Raw genomic sequence first — 19,960 nt, 5'->3', positions numbered from 1 at the left:
AGCCATTCAGGACCATAAACTGGGGCCCCTTTGCCATGAACATGCAGGCAGGTGTCAGCCCCAGGCATGATGGATCCCAGAGAGGGGCAGCTCTAAGCCTTTGCAGGGATATATGTGAAGGAGGCAGAGCCTTGTACATGCTCCAGGGATGTGAGTCTGGAAGGAGGATCCCAAACCAGAGAAGTTTCTCTCTACTAAGTATATTGCCATCTGGTACCAGATAGAAAGAGACTTGTTGCCAAAAGCAGGACCTGAGGCCAACTGAGAATCCTGCGTGAGAATGGGTAATGGGTCAGAAATCATGTCTGACTTTCCTAAAGCCAATCAGGTTTAACACGTTCTTGTTGAGATCATACATGCATGACTGTCCTATCAGTACCACCTGACAGGACTGTCCCATGCTGCCCAACGGGAATGTCATGATGTACCACTGCTGGTTTAAACCAATGGGAGCAGAGAAGACACTGAATCACCCCGCTGCAGAGAGGCAGCCACCTGATTCCACAATACAAAGACACAGAGGACACCAGACCACCAGATCAAGGTACTGAGTCCCACTGTTCCCAGCGCAAAGGTAGGGGCTTCTGAGCCGTTGTCCCACTGCTCCTGGTCCAGAGGAAGGGGCTTCCTGGTCACCATCCCTCCTGCTGCTCCCAGCCCAGAGGAAAGGGCTTTTGGGCCACCTTCTGTCCTGCTGCTCCTGGCCCAAAGGATGGGGCTTCTGAGCCACCATCCCACTGCTCCTGGACCAGAGGAAGGGGCTTCCCGGCCACCATCCCTCTGGCTGCTCTGAGCCCACAGGAAAGGGCTTTTGGGTCACCATCTCTACCACTGCTCCTGGCCCCTTTCCCACCTCTCCCAGCTCAGAGGAGGTAATCTGTGCAGGCACCAACAGCCCTCCCCCTGCCCAGTCGAAATGAGAAAACACGTAAATAAGTCTCAAAACCAGACTTTCACATCACCTACAGCAAACCCAAAGAGAAATGAGATGGAATACTCTGACACTCAACCACCTGGACCCACTGAACTGGCAACAAAAGGGGATCTGGAAAAAATGAAATCAGAAATAATTTCTCAGATAACAGGAGAAATTGTGCCCCTAGTGCAAGACATGATTAATAAATCTAGAGAGGAGCTGAGGAACATGATGGAATCCCAACATAAGAAACAAATGGAATCCATAAAACAGATGCAAATAGATTTCCAGGACATGAAAAACTCCACTGAAAGTCTACACAGCAGAATGAGCCAATGTGAGGACAGAATTTCAGATATAGAAGACAAGATTGCAACTAGTGACCAGGAAAAGAAAAATTGCTTCCAAATTCTAAGGGAACATGAGAAATCAATCCAGCAGCTGCTAGATGATGCAAAGAAGAATAACATAAGACTGATTGGGCTCAATGAAGAAACAGGAGGAGTGCAGATGACATAAAAAAACTCTTCACAGAAATAATGGCAGAAAACTTCCCAAGCAGGGGAAAAGAGCTTGACATACAGATAAGTGAGGCATATAGGACTCCAAATAGCCTTGATTAAAAAAAATCTACACATAGGCATATAATTGCTAAGATTCCAGAAACTCAACAGAAGAACAAAGTTCTCCAAGCAGTTAGAGAAAAGAAACAAATCACATACAAAGGAAAGCCCATCAGGATCACAGCAGAATTCTCAACACAAACCATCAAGGCAAGAAGAGCTTGGAGTGACATATTCCAAGCCCTAAAAGAAAACAGCCTCCAACCCAGATTGATGTACCCTGCAAAACTATCTTTCAAAATTGATGGAGAAATAAGATACTTTAATGACAAAGAGCACCTTAGGAACTTCCTGAATACCAAACCAGCACTCCAAAGAATTTTACACAATATCCTAGGAACAGGCATTGAGGATCACAACCCCAGGAAGCAAAGCAGAATGAACCCATCTGGCATGACAAGAAATTAAATGTAAAGGGGGAGAACCCAACAAAAAGAAAAAGTCATGGCAATGACAAGTCAATACATTTCAGTTATAACCATCAACGTTAATGGTCTCAATTCACCAATCAAAAGAAATAGACTGGCAGAATGGGTCAAGAAGCAAAATCCAACAATATGCTGCATACAAGAAACACACTTAATTCAAAAGGAAACTCATAGACTGAAAGTTAAAGGGTGGAAAACAATACTCCATGTAACAGGAACCCGAAAAAAAGCAGGAGTAGCTATCCTCTTTGCAGATCAAATAGATTTCAAACCAACACTGATTAAGAGAGACGAAGAAGGACATTACATCCTTGTAAAGGGAAGAATCCAAGAGGAAGAGATGACAGTCATAAATATCTATGCACCAAACACTAGTGCACCCAACTATATAAAACAAATACTAATGGACATAAAAAGTCATATATGCACTAATACAGTTGTAGTGGGGGACCTCAACACCCCACTGTCACAAATAGATCAACTAGACTAAAAATAAGTAATGAAATACTAGAACTCAATCGAACCCTTGAACAGATGAACTTAACAGATGTTTACAGAGTGTTCCACCCCACAAAATCAGAATACACATTCTTCTCAGCTGCACACAGGTTGTTCTCAAAAATATACCACATACTTGCTCATTGATGTTTAAGTAAGTGCAAAGGAATTGAAGTTATCCCCTGTATATTATCAGACCGTAGTGCAATGAAATTCGAGATCCATAGCAAAAGAAACTCAAAAAATGTCATAAACACGTGGAAATTCAACAACACACTTCTGAATAACCAATGGGTCACAGAGGAAATTAAAGAAGAAATCAGACAGTTCCTTCAGTTAAATGACAATGACAATACAACATATCGGAATCTATGGGACACAATGAAAGCAGTCTTATGAGGGAAATTTATAGCAGTGAATACGCATATTAGGAAAACAGAACGAGCCCAATTAAACAACCTGATGCTGATCCTCAAGCTTCTAGAAAAAGAAGAGCAGGACAACCCCAAAGCTCATACAAGGAAGGAAATTATAAAGATCAAAGGAGAAATCAATGCAATGGAGACTAAGAGAACAATACAAAAAATCAATGAAGCCAAGAGTTGGTTCTTCGAAAGAATCAACAAAATTGACAAACCTTGAGCCAACCTTGTCAGAAAAAGGAAAGAAAAGGACCACATCCATGCAATTAGGCATGAAAAGGGTGAAATGACAACAAACCCAGCAGAAATCCAGAGGATCATCAATACCTACTCCCAGAACCTATACGCCAATAAGATGGACAACACAGAAGAAATGGACAGATTCCTAGATACATATGAATGACCAAAGTTGAACGAAGAAGACCTAAAAATTCTGAACAACCCAATGTCAACCAATGAAATTGAAAATGTAATTAAAAACTTAACAACTAAGAAAAGCCCAGGCCCTGATGGCTTCAATGCTGAATTCTACAAGACATTTAGAGAGGAACTACTGCCACTACTCTTTAAACTCTTCAATGAAATTGAAAGGGAAGCAATACTCCCAAATTCATTCCTGGAAGCAAGCATCACCTTGATCCCCAAAGCAGAGAAAGACCCAACTGAAAAAGAGAACTATAGGCCAATCTCACTAATGAACATAGATGCAAAAATCCTTAATAAGATACTGGCAAACAGAATGCAGAAGATCATCAAGAAGATCATACACCCTGATCAAGTGGGATTCATCCCAGGGATGCAGGGATGGTTCAGTATACGAAAATCAATTAATGTAATACACTATATCAATAGAGCCAAGGACAAAAACCATATGATTATCTCCATAGATGCAGAAAAAGCATTTGACAAAATCCAACATGCATTTATGATAAAAACCCTACAAAAAATTGGAATAGATGGTCTCTACCTCAAACTGATAGAAGCCATCTATGAAAAACCAACACCCAATATCATACTAAATGGTCAAAAACTGAAATCCTTCACACTCAAATCAGGAACAAGACAAGGATGTCCACTATCACCACTCTTGTTCAATATAGTTCTGGAAACATTAGCCACGGCAATTAGACAAGAGAAAGAAATAAAAGGAATAAAGATAGGTAAGGAAGAAGTCAAATTGTCATTATTTGAAGATGACATGATACTCTATATAGAAGACCTCAAGAACTCCACCAAAAGTCTTCTAGACTTAATAACCAAATTCAGTCAAGTAGCTGGTTACAAGGCCAACACACAAAAATCAATAGCATTCCTCTATACTAATGACAGACTCACTGAGAGAGAAATAGGGCAAACAATTCCTTTCACAATAGCATCCAAAAAACTGAAATACCTAGGAATCATCCTAATGAAAGAAATCAAAGACCTCTTCTCTGAAAACTATGGCATTCTGAACAGAGAGATTGAAGATGATATCAGAAAATGCTCCTGGGTAGGAAGGATTAATATAGTGAAAATGGCCATACTTCCAAAACTGCTATATAGATTTAATGCAATTTCAATTGAGATCCCAGCAGCATACTTCATAGACCTTGAGAAAACAATCCAAAAATTCATTTGGAGCAAGAAGAGACCCAGAATAGCAAAAGCAATTCTAGATAACAGAGACATGGCAGGGAGTATCACAATCCCCAACCTGCAACTCTACTCCAAAGCTACTGTGATAAAAACAGCATGGTACTGGCAAAGAAACAGACCTGAGGACCAGTGGAACAGATTAGAAGATGCAGAAACAACTCCAGACACACTCAGCCATCTCATCTTTGACAAAGGAGCCAAACACCCTCACTGGAGGAAAGATAGCCTCTTTAATAAATGGTGCTGGAAAAATTGGGCTTCAACTTGCCAAAGATCAAAACTAGACCTATATTGCTCACCATGCACTAAACTAAAATCAAAATGGATTAAAGATCTAAATATTAAAATAGAAACTCTGAACCAGTTGGAACAGAGGTTAGGTAGAACCCTCGAAGACATCGGTGTAGGAAGAGATTTTATGAACAAAACCTCAGTTGCCCATGAACTAGCACAAACAATCAACACGTGGGATCTCTTCTTATTAAAAATCTTCTGCACAGCAAGAGAAACCACCAACAGTGTGAAGAAACAACCCATAATGTAGGAAAAAATCTTCAGCTGCTCTTCCTCAGACAAAGGTCTACTATCTTGAATCTATAAAGAACTTAAAAAGATCAGACCTCCCAAATTTAAAGACCCAATCCAAAAATGGGCGTCTGAAATGAACAGACATTTCTCAGACAAAGCAGAAGAAATAGCAAATGAAAAAATGAAAAATGTTGAACATGAAAAAATGTTCAGCATCACTGGACATTCGAGAGATGCAAATGAAAACAACGCTGAGATTCCACTTCACTCCAGAAAGAATGGCTGCTATCATGAAATCAACCAATAACAAATGCTGGTGGGGCTGTGGGGAAAGAGGAACCCTGCTCCACCGCTGGTGGGAGTGTAGACTGGTGCAACCACTGTGGAAATCAGTATGGAGATACCTCAAAGAACTAGGACTGGAAGTCCCATTTGACCCAGATATTCCCCTGCTGGGGATCTTCCTCAAAGAATTAAAAGAATCATACCACAGTGATATATGTGCACCCATGTTCATAGCAGCACAGTTTGTAATAGCTAAAACTTGGAAACAGCCCAAATGCCCATCAACTGGAGACTGGATAAAGAAAATGTGTTTTTTTTATAAAATGGAGTACTACTCAGCCATAAAAAATGAGAAATTAGAGACATTTATAGCTAAGTGGATGCACATTGAGGCGATACTCTTAAGTGAAATAAATAGGACACACATGTATAAATACTGAATAGTTTCTCTGGTGTGAGAAACTGAAAGTGTAAATAAGGACTAAATGTATAATAGGTAATGTGAAATAGGAAGACAAGGGGCAAAGGGGAAGGAAGTGGGAGGGCTAGGGGAAAGGATAGAAGGGAATGGGATTAATATGAGAAAATGGAAAAATAGGAACAAAATCTTTGTAAATAGGGAGGAGTGGAGGGGTTGAAGGGAGGGCTGGGCGAGGGTGAAAAAATAAGAACCAAGAGAGACTATGTAAAGGTGCAAATTTCCAATGATGAATGTCATTATATTGTATACCTAAAATGTACCAATGATTAGAATGAACAATCGATAATGTAAAATAGGAAGAAAAGGTCCAAAGGGGTAGGGGTAGTGGGAGGGGCAGTGGAAAGGAAAGAAGGGAAAGGAAAAATGATGAGAAATGGAAAAAATGGAAATAAAGTCTTTGTAAATAGGGAAGGGTGGAGGGGGTGAAGGGAGGGCTAGGAATGGGGAAAAAATAAGAACCAAGATGCATTATGTAAAGGTACAATTCCCAATGAAAAATGTAATTGTGTTGTATACCTACAGTGTACCAATAAAATAATTTAATACAAAAAAAAAAAAAAACCAATGGGAGCATGTTAAGGCTGAAGGTGATGTTTGGGGGAAAAAGGCAGCTCTTTCCATTCATTCTTGGAGGATTTGCGTTCCATTCCCAAACACTGGGGATTATTTTAGGTCAACTAATGGGCTGTTTGTCAACTTTGTCCTTAATCTCAAGTAACCCCAAGGGCCCTTGCCATCAGAGCCATGTTAGAGGGGGAGCCTTCTCATGGCCTTGGGTTTCTCTTTTGACTTTGTGGAGCTGAAAGTTTCCTTCCTTGAACTTCACATTTCATAAAGGGCATGTTTTTTGGGGTGGGAATGATCTTGAAGTGAACCCAAGGCATTGTACCCCCACATCCAAGACTCAGCCATAGCTCCTAGCCAGAGGCACTCTGCTGTACTGACTCTACAAGATAAAATGATAGTCATCTTTTCTCAATTAGTCAAAATTTATAAAACAGAACAGCTAATGGACTGTTTTCTCTGCTTCGTGGTTTTTGCCTATAAAATTTCTTAACCTTTTGGCAACTGCTATCATCTGCTACTGCGCACTAGCAGCTGAAAAAAAAGCAGGGGGAATAGCACTCATGGAAAAACTCAAATAACTTATCAGGTGTGGTTCAATAACATGTTTCTTTATGGACATGTGTGGTCTTGGCTGTGATTTTATAATACACACATATAACATCATCCTATTTTACTGCTAGTAAAATTGTTCCAGAATCCTATGGTGAAATTAAACATATAAATATGTCATGGTGTTCTGCAGAAATCAGCATGAATTCCAGCTGTGTTTTCACCTGGCGGGGTTAGAAGCAGCTCTCTGGGTCTCTCTCAGCTGGGCCACAAAGCAGCCCCAGGTGTCAAAGGTGACTGGGAGCAAACCAAGCATGTCCGTTTGTGCACACATTTACAAATAAGCCATAAATTTTACTTCTCAAAGTGGCTTTAGACTTATTCCTTAGTTGGGGTGAATGGCACATTAAGTGTAGATAGTTCTCTCTCTTTTCAAATAGAGAAGAAAAACTGTCATATTTAAGGAATCGGCAAATAAAACCAACAAAATAAACTATGAGTCCTCAAAAGTCATTATCACCTAAAGCAAATGAGGTCATTCCAGAATAAATTCCCCTGGTTGCTTTACAGACATCATGCATGGCTACCCTTCAGTTAACCAGAAGGCTTTATCCTGCAGTGGATGCCAGAGTGAACCACTGAGAGAGCAGGGATAAAGCTGAAGGGGTCAAAGGTCATCATAGTTAATATTTAGGAATGAAGGAAAACTTTAAATGTCCTACTTGACCCAGGAAGTACTCTGGCACAGGAGCTGGAATGGAAAGGTGGATTTGATTAGTATCTGGGCCTAGCACGGCATTGCACCTGTCTGCTCAGACCCCTGGATTCTCTTCTCTTTTGCTTACATCTTCAAAACACTTTCCCTTTCTGGTGGACAGGTAGAAAGACCACAAAACTTATGAATGCCCTTGAGAGAGCTTCACTTTGTCATCTTACCATATTGGAAACTCTTTCCTTGAGGTCTACCCTGAGGTGGTGATGGAAGCTGGTTAAAAGGCCGACACTTCCTGGGCAGTGGGACCTTCCCTCTGACCATGGGGTTTGCTTCTCCCAGAGGGTGGGGCAAGGGTCCAGACAGGAGAACTCATTGTGAAATTTTAGTCATAAATCTTGTGTCCCACTAATTTGGTTCAGTACAGCTTTTGAAGAAGTTCTATTTTCCATTTGAATATAAAGCAATGATATATGACATACTTCTTGAACAGGTGTACCACACATGATTAACAGGGAAAAAGTCTAGCCATCCTTCCAGGCAATCCTGCCTCTGATTCTGCTCAAGAATATATTGATTGGTGAAGAACATGTAAAACATGGTGGAAGCCAGAGGTTGACAGAACTCCAGCTTCATCTCATTACCCTTTAAGCAGACATGTCTCTGAAGTGTCGCTCTTACTTAGAAAGATGTGGAATGTGCTGTGAGGCGCTTCTGTCTGAGAGTTAGACCAACTCATGTAGAGACATTATGCAAATGTCTTACTTTCCTTTAGGTTTAATGCACATACTTAGAAGGAAAGTAAGAGGGACAAAGCCTTGGGCTGTTTATTCCGTGGGTTTTTATTTATATGGGTTAAGAGAGGGGCACTGTGGTTTGGTGGTGAGAGAGGACTGCCCTTCCCTAGTTGAGTGTGGTGTCACTCCAGGCCACCATTATAGCCACGCCTCTTGATGTTTGAATCCCCACTGTGTAAGGGACATGACACTAAGCATTTTTCATATGCCGTTCATTCATTTGACAAGTATTCAGGTATCAACTGTGTGCTTGGAGTAATCCTGTAAGGTAGGTATTAGCACACTGTTTTACAGGTGAGTCTTCTAAACCGAACTTCATTCCACTAATTTGGAACCAAATTTCTTTCTTTGTTATGTGAAGGGGTAGGATCATGTGGTTTGGGATTCTAATACAAGGATACCTCCCAACACACACACACACACATACACACACACACTCTCACACGTGTACATGATGGAGGTGGGGAGCAAGTAAAGACAGAGAGAGAGAGAGAGATCCAGGCCACTTAAGTCTGATAGGAAGCAGCTCCTAAGAGACTTGGAAGTGCTGGTGCTTAACACCGGCTTAGCCAGAGCTCTGCCAGAACTATTTGTGTTAAGTCTCCTTTTCACCTTCATTCTTCTAAATAGTTCCCATTTTATGGTCTTAAGACAAAGGAGAGTGAACATTCATCCCAGCAGTGTATCAATATGTACACATTTCCAGATTCAGAATCATTAAATGATAATAAGGGAATCAGATATCACAGCTGAAGAACACATTTTTCAATTAAGTCAGTGTTTGGGTATTTTAATTTTAATGGGCTAGATGGTGCACACATTTGCCCATGTCTACATGGGCATGGGAGGGTATAGTCTGGCTACTTCCTTCCCTCTGGGCTGCCTGCCTCTGCTTCTTGCTTTCCCTTTCTCAGGCTCTCTTAAGCGCTTGGGCTTCAGAATAAACAACCAGAAGCAGTGGGGCCATGAGCACCATTAGAGATGCTTAGCCCCAGTGCTTCCTCCTCTGCACACTGTTCCTTTTAACCATATCTGGGTGACTCTAATACATGTGCTTTATGTTGAGCTTTGCTGCTGTGTGTGAATGACAGAAGCTGCCCCCTTATAACACAGGGGGAGGTGCCCAGAGCTCTACAACTCACCTGGATAGTGACATGCAAGACATCTTGACCATATCCGCTGACTGTCTTGAGGGCTGAAATAGTTGCTTTCCTGGGCTTCAGAGAGCAATTACAGTGGTGTGGACTTCAAAGGAGTATGGCGGTAAATATCAGCCAGGAGATAATTTGGCCATTAGCAGGGGAAGGAGCATATCTTTGTGTTCAGTTACAAAGGATCAGAGAAGATTGCCTGCTTCTGACTGACTGGGACTCAGCCAAAGGATAAGACTTTCTATTCACTTGGGAGAACCAGTTACTCTACATGAGACCACATCTGTGTCTTTCACATCTTACACAGGTGTCTATTATTATTATTATTTATTTATTTGGTACTGGGGATTGAACTTGGGACCTTGCACTTGAAAGGCAGGCAGCAGAACCACTGAGCTAAATACCTAGCCCCAGGTGTCTATTATTTAATCTTCCTGTCTTCTCTCCTTTTCTTACTGCATACATCTGCCTTTGGTTCTTTTAAAACTGTTCTGGTTTAACCCATGTGAGACCCTCTCAGAGATCTACAGTCCATTATTATTTGACAGACATTTTATTGAGCACATACCATATGCGAGGCACTGTGCTAAGAGTACAGAAATGAAGAAGATAGATACTCTCTGTGCCCTTGGGAACTTTTGTCTGAAAGCCAGGAGCAGCTCTGACATAATCCACCCATGGATCAGCACTTGGGGATGATTGTATTTAGGTTATCTCCAAATTTGCTTTTACACTTGATCTTAGCCAAAAGGCCGAGAAGCTTCCAAATTTGCCTTTATCAAGCAAAAATAAGCAATACTTTCGAGATAGTTTTAGAGAAAGAAAAGAGCTTCCTGTTTCAAACCACCAAGCCAAGGGCGGGGCAATGCTTGCTTCACTTCAAGCACTTTACCTCAGGCATGGAAAACAATGTCAGGGGGTTGGTTCCCTTTTGTAGCCTTGCCCTTGGCCTGCTAGTCCTGACCATGAAGGATTTTTCCTGTCCCCTCCTGGAGCCTGGGGAGAGCCACACAAGAGCCCTCACCTGCAAAGCCAACTCAGGAGCCAGCTATTACCCTAAGCCATCCCTAGTACAAGGCACCTCCTTCACTGAGGGACTGGCTTAGCTGTTGGCTCGTGGTGATGTCTGTTTTTGCGCTTGTGCCTAACCACTTCATTAGATTTTAAAGCTGGTCAGGGCAGCTGCCCACTAGACTTTGTACCTAGCCAATATTTAAACAGTGTTTCTGCCCTGATAGAATACAGGTAATATTTTTCTGTTCTTGACATCATTGCCAGACAGGTATGTCACTGTTACTGCTTAGAGTCAATGCTAGAGGGAATGATGATCCTCCACATCCTTTATCCCTATGTGCTGATAGACATTCAAAGAATAATTACAAAGAGTTTTCCCACTCTGAAGTAGATGCCGCAAAAGGTTACACATAAATAGGTTTTTAAAAAATTGCATATTTACTGTAAAGGGTTTTCTTCAAGCAACTATATAGGTGTCCTGATGATGAAGAACATATGGTACCTTTGTGAAGAGAACAAGGATGATGTGGTATATTGTTGCCTGCTAGGAAATACTCTTCATTAGAAGCATGTGCAAGTCCACCCCAAGTATGCCATCACACTTGGAAACTTGATAACTAAAAGATAGTGATGTCATTGGAGGATGTATCTTTGGATTAACTATGATGTGAATTTAAGTACAAAGTGTTGTTGAATGTCTGTATCTAATGATTTTTGCTTTAATCATAGGCATCAAACCCTGGACAAATATCATGGAAATCCTGGAGGAAAAAGATGGAGTTGACACGGAGCTGCTGGTTTATGCAATGACTTTAGTGAACAAGGTTGGTTAATGTGTGTTGCAGGTTGAATTATCATCCCGAAAGATACAACAGACTCACTCCCTCGTGCCTTTGAATGTGACCTTATTTGGAATTAGGGTCTTAGGAGATATGTAAGGTCATTAGAGTAGACTGTAATCCGGTATGCTTGGTTTCCTTATAAGAAGAGGAAAAGAGACATAGAGGGAAGACAGCGTGGACACATGAGCATAATGAAGACAGACAAGTGAAGACAGAGGCAGAAGGCAGAACAATGCATCTATGAGCTGAGAAATGCTGACGCTCGCCAGCAACCAATACAGATTAAAGCAAGCCAGGATCATTCCATGGAGCCTTCAGAGAGAGCATGGCCCTGCCGACACCTCAATATCAGACCTCTAAATTCTTAATGTTTTAAGACACCTAGCTTGTGATACCTGGTTATAGCAGTGCTGGGAAACAAATACAGTGTGAAAAAAATCTAAAAATTCTCCTCTAAGATCCACACCATGTAAACCCCTATCATGGTGGCTGGAACCACAGCAGCTGTGTGCTTCTTCATGGGAGAAAGCCCCTTACACATGCACAGTGTGTGCATTTGGCTGCACATACTGGGAGGGTCCCTGGGTATCTTCAGGCTTTCATGCTTTGGTCCTTTGCAGTAAAACCAAAAAACTGATAACAAGAATTTTGTGATTACTTTTCCTAGCAAGATATATCCTAAAAAATTTTCCTTAAGAATTAGCAACTTTAAAGAAACAGTTCACAAGTCAGGAAGAAGTGAGCCTTTTTGTTTTTCTGACTATTGAATTCTGACTCTTGGGTTAAGAGGAAGATTCCTGGGGCTGCATTCCATCCTTCTAATGTGATGCTGACCACGTACATCTCTGTGCTCCTGTTCCTCCCATCAGGGTCCTCCTTGTCCAGCATCCTGTAGAGCAGTAGCCATTTTTAATACCTATCCTTAGGGGCTGCTCTGAGGCAGTAGGTTCCATGATGACCTGGGCCAGGTCAGGCCTTGGTGCTGGCGTTCCTTCACTGGGTTCCTCACACCCTAGAATTCCTGTGGACTCTCCCTGTGCTCTTCAGGATGCTGCTGTGATGATTAAAGCTTCAAAAAGATCCAGAATCCCTTCCTGCAATGTAGCTAGAGAGATGTTTCTCCTGATGAACCGAAGACACATTCATAGAAAGTAGTATAACTATGAGGAGCAACTTCCCTCACTTAGTAGTAAACTGTCATGTCCACTGTAGGGATTAAAACAATGTGGTCTGCTCTATTCTCAGCAGGCAGATGATTGACATGCAGCAGCTCTGAAGTGGACCCCAGTGTTCAGAACTGCACCATTAGTCCCCATCAGTGGAGTGGGGTAGCTCTAACCAAGATCCGAATGCTGAGTGGAAATGAGCAGAAACATTCTTTACCCATATACCACAATAAATCCCAAATAGATGAAAGAGTTCAATGAAACTATAGAGGAAAAAAAAAAACAGAAGGAACTGACGGTGTAATTGGTAAAGGTGTCAACTTCAATTGAGTGACAGTCTTACTCTCCAAAGCATGTTTCCTTGGGAATAGTAAGGCATTGCAAACTGGAATACACATGCAGTGGCAGTCCATAGGCATATTTGAAGGCCAATATTAGCAAGGGGAAGCTAATTTTAGAAGAAAAACAGGGGAGAAGTCCCTGTAAGCTGTTCTGAAACAAAGACCATTGATTGTATGGGCCTGTAGCAGAGCTTGGTGTTAACTAATTGGCAGAGGGAGCATTGCTAGGCAAGTGTGCTTATGTGAACAGCTTGTCTGGAATACTGCAGTTTTCAGGAATTCCATGAATGGTTCTTAACATAGGCATATGTGCATGGCAGCCCTCCTCTGTGGCCTCCCAGCTCTATTTTGCTTGGTTTTGAGATAAATAACTACATTTTGGTGTTGTCAACTCTCATAGAGATTATTTTAATAATGACACCAGTGAAAATATGCCAAAGGGATATATTTATATATGTCACTGAGTAAAATTCTAAATGATCTTGTTTGTAAAATGAAAATTACAAATCACAGCTAAAGGCAAATGACAAAGTAGAAAAATAGTTTGCCAAAAAATAGGGCAAAAAAGACCATCGCCCCAAGCGCCGAGGAGGAGAGACCCCCTACTCCAGTGCTGAGGAGGTGAGTCACACAGGAGCCAGCAGCAGACCGGCCCCCCCCCCAGGGGCTGTGTCCAGGTGTTACCTGGATCCACACCGCAGAGTTGCAGGGGTCATTAAGGACACTATTCTGAGCTCCAGAAGATAGAGAAGAAGTGAACAACAGAAAGAGGGCATCTCTGAGGCTCCTTGGAAAATTGAAGCCCACTGGAAAAGTGAAGAAAATCTCTGCAGTAAAGGCACACCAGACCACCTTAGGGGAGCAACAGTGTGGACCAGAGCAGTGTAGCTGGAAGCAGATCCCATCCAGGGCTCTGGCCCAAACCCAGAGGCTTGGGCACACCGGACCAAGCCAAGGGCCCACCTGGAAAAGAGCTGCACAGGCACACAAGCAAAGGCCAGAGGTTTGCCCTGATACCATCAGTAAGTGTGCGAGACCCTAGCCAGAAGATTTCTCACACAACCAGGAACTGAGGTGCACAGTCCCAAGACAGAGACCCTCCCAGACAACAGGTACATAAGGCCCCTAGCCGGAGGCACACCTAGATACCATCCCAAGCGTGCACAGGCCCCAGCCAGAAGCCTGCCCAGACAAGTTAGCTCAGGGATCCAGAAGGACACCATTCTCAACCCAGAAATTAGTGTACTGGTGAGCATCAGAGAAAAACCTGCTCTGTGCCTTGCTGAGAATTGAAGACCACTGGGTGAGCAAAAAGTTGCCTTGAAAAGGCACAGAAGGCTGCATCTGTTGAAATAAGTCATGTAAACAAGTCTCACAACCTAAGGCAACCCAAAGGGCAACAAGATGAAATAGTCTGATACTCAACCACCTGTACTCCCTGAACTGGCAACAAAAGATCTGGAAAAAATGAAATCAGAAATAATTTTTCAGGTAACAACAGAGATTGTGCCCACAGTGCAAGATATGATTAATAAATCTAGAGAGGACACAGATAAAAAAATAGAGGACCTGAGGAACATGATGAAATCCCAACACAGGAAACAAATGGAATCCATAAAACATATACAAACAGATTTCCAGGAGATTAAAAACCCCATTGAAAGTTTACGCAGCAGAATGAGCCAATGTGAGGACAGAATTTCAGATATAGAAAATAAGATTGCAATTAGTGACCAGGAAAAAAAAATTGCTTTAAAATAGTAAGGAACCACAAGAAATCAGTCCAGCAGCTACTAGACAGTGCAAAGAAGAATAACATAAGACTGATCAGAATCAATGAAGAAACAGGAGAGAGTGCAGATGACATAAAAAAAAAACTGTTCACAGAAGTAATGGCAGAAAACTTCCCAAGCAGGGGAAAAGAACTTTACATACAGACAACTGAGGCATATAGGACTCCCAACTAGCCGTGATCAAAAAAAAATCTACACATAGGCATATAATTGTTTTTGTTTATCAGAAATTTTTTAAATTAAATTATTTTATTGGTACATTGTAGGTATATAACACAATTACATTTCTCATTGGGAATTGTACCTTTACATAATGCATCTTGGTTCTTATTTTTTCCCCATTCCTAGCCCTCCCTTCACCCCCTCCACCCTTCCCTATTTACAAAGACTTTATTTCCATTTTTTCCATTTCTCATCATTTTTCCTTTCCCTTCTTTCTTTTCCCCTGTCCCTCCCACTACCCCTACCCCTTTGGACCTTTTCTCCCTATTTTACATTATCGATTATTCATTCTAATCATTGGTATATTTTAGGTATGCAATATAATGACATTCATCATTGGAAATTTGCACCTTTACATAATCTCTCTTGGTTCTTATTTTTCGCCCTTGCCCAGCCCTCCCTTCGACCCCTCCGTTCCTCCCTATTTACAAAGATTTTGTTCCTATTTTTCCATTTTCTCATATTAATCCCATTCCCTTCTATCCTTTCCCTTAGCCCTCCCACTTCCTTCCCCTTTGCCCCTTTTCTTCCTATTTCACATTACCAATTATACATTTTAGTCCTTATTTACACTTTCAGTTTCTCACACCAGAGAAACTATTCAGTATTTATACATGTGTGTCCTATTTATTTCACTTAAGAGTATCGCCTCAATGTGCATCCACTTAGCTATAAATGTCTCTAATTTCTCATTTTTTATGGCTGAGTAGTACTCCATTTTATAAAAAAAACACATTTTCTTTATCCAGTCTCCAGTTGATGGGCATTTGGGCTGTTTCCAAGTTTTAGGTATCACAAATTATGCTGCTATGAACATGGGCACACATATATCACTGTGGTATGATTCTTTTAATTCTTTGGGGAAGATCCCCAGCAGGGGAATATCTGGGTCAAATGGGACTTCCAGTCCTAGTTCTTTGAGGTATCTCCATACTGATTTCCACAGTGGTTACACCAGTCTACACTCCCACCAGCAGTGGAGCAGGGTTCCTCTTTCCCTACAGCCCTGCAAGCATTTGTTATTGGTTGATTTCATGATAGCAGCCATTCTTTCTGGAGTGAAGTGGAATCTCAGCGTTGTTTTCATTTGCATCTCTCGAATGTCCAGTGATGTTGAACATTTTTTCATGTATTTCTTTGCTATTTCTACTTCTTTGTCTGAGAAATGTCTGTTCATTTCAGATGCCCATTTTTGGATTGAGTCTTTAAATTTGGGAGGTCTGATCTTTTTAAGTTCTTTATAGATTCGAGATAGTAGATCTTTGTCTGAGGAAGAGCAGGTAAAGATTTATTCCCACATTGTGGGTTGTCTCTTCACACTGCTGGTGGTTTCTCTTGCTGTGCAGAAGCCTTTTAATAAGAAGAGATCCCACGTGTTGATTGTTTGTGCTAGTTCATGGGCAACTGAGGTTTTGTTCATAAAATCTTTTCCTATACCGATGTCTTCAAGAGTTCTACCTAACCGCTGTTCCAACTGGTTCAGCGTTTCTATTTTAATATTTAGTTCTTTAATCCATTTTGATTTTAGTTTAGTGAATGGTGAGAGATATAGTTCTAGTTTTAATCTTTGGCAAGTTGAAGCCCAGTTTTTCCAGCACCATTTATTAAAGAGGCTATCTTTCCTCCAGTGAGGGTGTTTGGCTCCTTTGTCAAAGATGAGATGGCTGAGTGTGTCTGGAGTTGTTTCTGCATCTTCTAATCTGTTCCACTGGTCCTCAGGTCTGTTTCTTTGCCAGTACCATGCTGTTTTTATCACAGTAGCTTTGGAGTAGAGTTGCAGGTTGGGGATTGTGATACTCCCTGCCATGTCTCTGTTACCTAGAATTGCTTTTGCTCTTCTGGGCCTCTTCTTGTTCCAAATGAATTTTTGGATTGTTTTCTCAAGGTCCATGAAGTATGCTGCTGGGGTCTCAATTGGAATTGCATTAAATCTATATAGCAATTTTGGAAGTATGGCCATTTTCACTTTATTAATCCTTCCTACCCAGGAGCAGGGGATGTCTGTCCATTTTCTGATATCATCTTCAATCTCTCTTTTCAGAATGCCATAGTTTCCAGAGAAGAGGTCTTTCATTTCTTTCATTAGGTTGATTCCTAAGTATTTCAGTTTTTTGGATGCTATTGTGAAAAGAATTGTTTGCCCTATTTCTCTCTCAGTAAGTCTGTCATTTGTGTAGAGAAAAGCTATTGATTTTTGTGTGTTGACCTTGTAACCAGCTACTTGACTGAATTTGGTTATTAAGTCTAGAAGACTTTTGGTGGAGTTCTTGGGGTCTTCTATATAGAGTATCATGTCATCTGCAAATAATGACAATTTGACTTCTTCCTTTCCTATCTTTATTCCTTTTATTTCTTTCTCTTGTCTAATTGCCGTGGCTAATGTTTCCAGAACAATATTGAACAAGAGTGGTGATAGTGGACATCCTTGTCTTGTTCCTGATTTGAGTGTGAAGGATTTCAGTTTTTGACCATTTAGTATGATATTGGGTGTTGGTTTTTCATAGATGGCTTCTATCAGTTTGAGGTAGAGAGCATCTATTTCAATTTTTTGTAGGGTTTTTATCATAAATGTATGTTGGATTTTGTCAAATGCTTTTTCTGCATCTATGGAGATAATCATATGGTTTTTGTCCTTGGCTCTATTGATATAGTGTATTACATTGATTGATTTTCATATATTGAACCATCCCTGCATCCCTGGGATGAATCCCACTTGATCAGGGTGTATGATCTTCTTGATGATCTTCTGCATTCTGTTTAGGCATATAATTGTTAAGATTCCAGAAACCCAAAAGAACAACAAAGTTCTACAAGCAGTCAGAGGAAAAAAACAAATCACATATAAAGGAAAGCCCATCAGAATCACAGCAGTCTTCTCATTGCAAACCCTCAAGGGAAGAAGAGCTTGTAGTGACGTATTTCAAGCCCTAAAGGAAAACAGCCTCCAACCCAGATTGATGTACCGTGCAAAACTATCTTTCAAAATTGACGGAGAAATAAGATACTTTCATGACAAAGAGCACCTGAGGAACTTCATGAATACCAAACCAGCACTCCAAAAATTTTAGACAATATCCTAGGAACAGACAATGAGGATCACAACCCCAGGAAGCAAAGCAGAATGAATCCATCAGACATGACAAGAAATTAAAGCAAAGGGGGAGAATCCAACAAAAAGAAAAAGTCATGACAATGATAAGTCAATACGTATCAATTATAACCATCAATGTTAATGGTCTGAATCCACCAATCAAAAGAAATAGACTGGCAGAATGGGTCAAGAAGCAAGATCCAACAATATGCTGCATACAAGAAACACACGATTCAAAAAGAAACTCACAGACTGAAAGTTAAAGGGTGGAAAACAATACTCCATGTGACAGGAACCCGAAAAAAAGCAGGAGTAGCTATCCTCTTTGCAGATCATGTGGATTTCAAACCAACACTGATTAAGAGAGACAAAGAAGGACACCACATCTTTGTAAAGGGAAGAATTCAAGAGGAAGAGATGACAATCATAAATATATATCCACCAAACAGTAGTGCACCCAACTTTATAAAAAAGGTATCCCTTGCTCCTGGGTAGGAAGAATCAACATAGTGAGAATGACCATTCTTCCAAAACTGCTTTATAGATTCAATGCAATCCCAATTGAAATCCCAGAACCATACTTCATGGACCTTGAGAAAATAATCCAAAAATTCATTTGGAACAAGAAGAGGCCCAGAATAGCAAAAGCAATTTTAGGCAACAGAGACATGGCAGGGGGTATCACAATCCCCAACCTGCAACTCTACTCCAAAGCTACTGTGATAAAAACAGCATGGTTCTGGCAAAGAAACAGACCTGAGGACCAGTGGAACAGATTAGAAGATGCAGAAACAACTCCAGACACACTCAGCCACCTCATCTTTGACAAAGGAGCCAAACACCCTCACTGGAGGAAAGATAGCCTCTTTAAATAAATGGTGCTGGAAAAATTGGATTTCAACTTGCCAATGATTAAACTAGACCTGTATCTCTCACCATGTACTAAACTAAAATCAAAATGGATTAAAGATCTAAATATTAAAACAGAAATGCTGAACTGGTTGGAACAGAGTTTAGGTAGAACTCTTGAAGATGTTAGTGTAGGAAAAGATTTTATGAACAAAATCTCAGTTGCGCGTGAAGTAGCACAAACAATCAAGTGGGATCTCTTCTTATTAAAAAGCTTCTGCACAGCAAGAAAAACCACCAACAGTGGGAAGTGACAATCCAGAATATGGGAAAAAATTTTCACCTGTTCTTCCTCAGACAAAGATCTACTATCTTGAATCTATAAAGCACTTAAAAAAATCAGACCTGGTGGTGGGGATTTAGTTCAATTGTTCTGGCATCTGTCTCGGAAGTGCAAGGTCCTGAGTTCGATCCTCATTACCAAAAAAGCAAACAAATAAAAAAAATCAGACCTCCTGAATTTAAAGACCCAATCCAAAAATGGGCATCTGAAATGAACAGACATTTCTCAGACAAAGAAGTAAAAATAGCAAATAAACACATGAAAAAATGTTCAACATCACTGGTCACTCGAGAGATGCAAATGCAAACAGGGCTGAGATTCCACCTTGCCCCAGAAAGAATGGCTGCTATCATGAAATCAACCAATAACAAATGCTGGCAAGGCTGTGGGGAAAGAGGAACCCTGCTCCACTGCTGGTGGAGTGTAGACTGGTGCAACCACTGTAGAAATCAGTATGGAGCTACCTCAGAGAACTAGGACTGGAAGTCCCATTTGACCCAGATATTCCCCTGCTGGGTATCTTCCCCCAAAGAATTAAAAGAATCATACCACAGTAATACATGTGCACCCATGTTCATAGCAGCACAATTTGTAATAGCTAAAACTTGGAAACAGCCCAAATGCCCATCAACTGGAGACTGGATCAAGAAAATGTGGTTTTTTAATAAAATGGAGTACTACTCAGCCATAAAAATTGAGAAATT

The 19,960-nt window shown here is 41.0% G+C and overlaps 1 protein-coding gene across 18 annotated transcripts in view; it reads left to right on the top strand.

Annotated features, from left to right (window-relative positions):
• The window catches only part of Fhod3 (formin homology 2 domain containing 3), a 497,386-nt gene that overhangs the window by 316,241 nt on the left and 161,185 nt on the right, over positions 1–19,960 (top strand). For all 18 annotated transcript variants that reach the window (XM_087189308.1, XM_087189306.1, XM_087189305.1 and 15 more), the window contains one exon: positions 11,339–11,433. In XM_087189308.1, the coding sequence (XP_087045434.1) occupies positions 11,339–11,433 (95 nt within the window). The remainder of the gene's footprint in view (positions 1–11,338; positions 11,434–19,960) is intronic.

This window comes from Heterocephalus glaber, unplaced genomic scaffold (genome assembly GCF_053883595.1).
Source record: "Heterocephalus glaber isolate CG9 unplaced genomic scaffold, H.glaber_assembly_v1.0 deba00000331, whole genome shotgun sequence".
NCBI classification, from domain to species: Eukaryota; Metazoa; Chordata; class Mammalia; order Rodentia; family Bathyergidae; genus Heterocephalus; species Heterocephalus glaber.
This window is presented reverse-complemented; position numbering and strand designations above follow the sequence as displayed.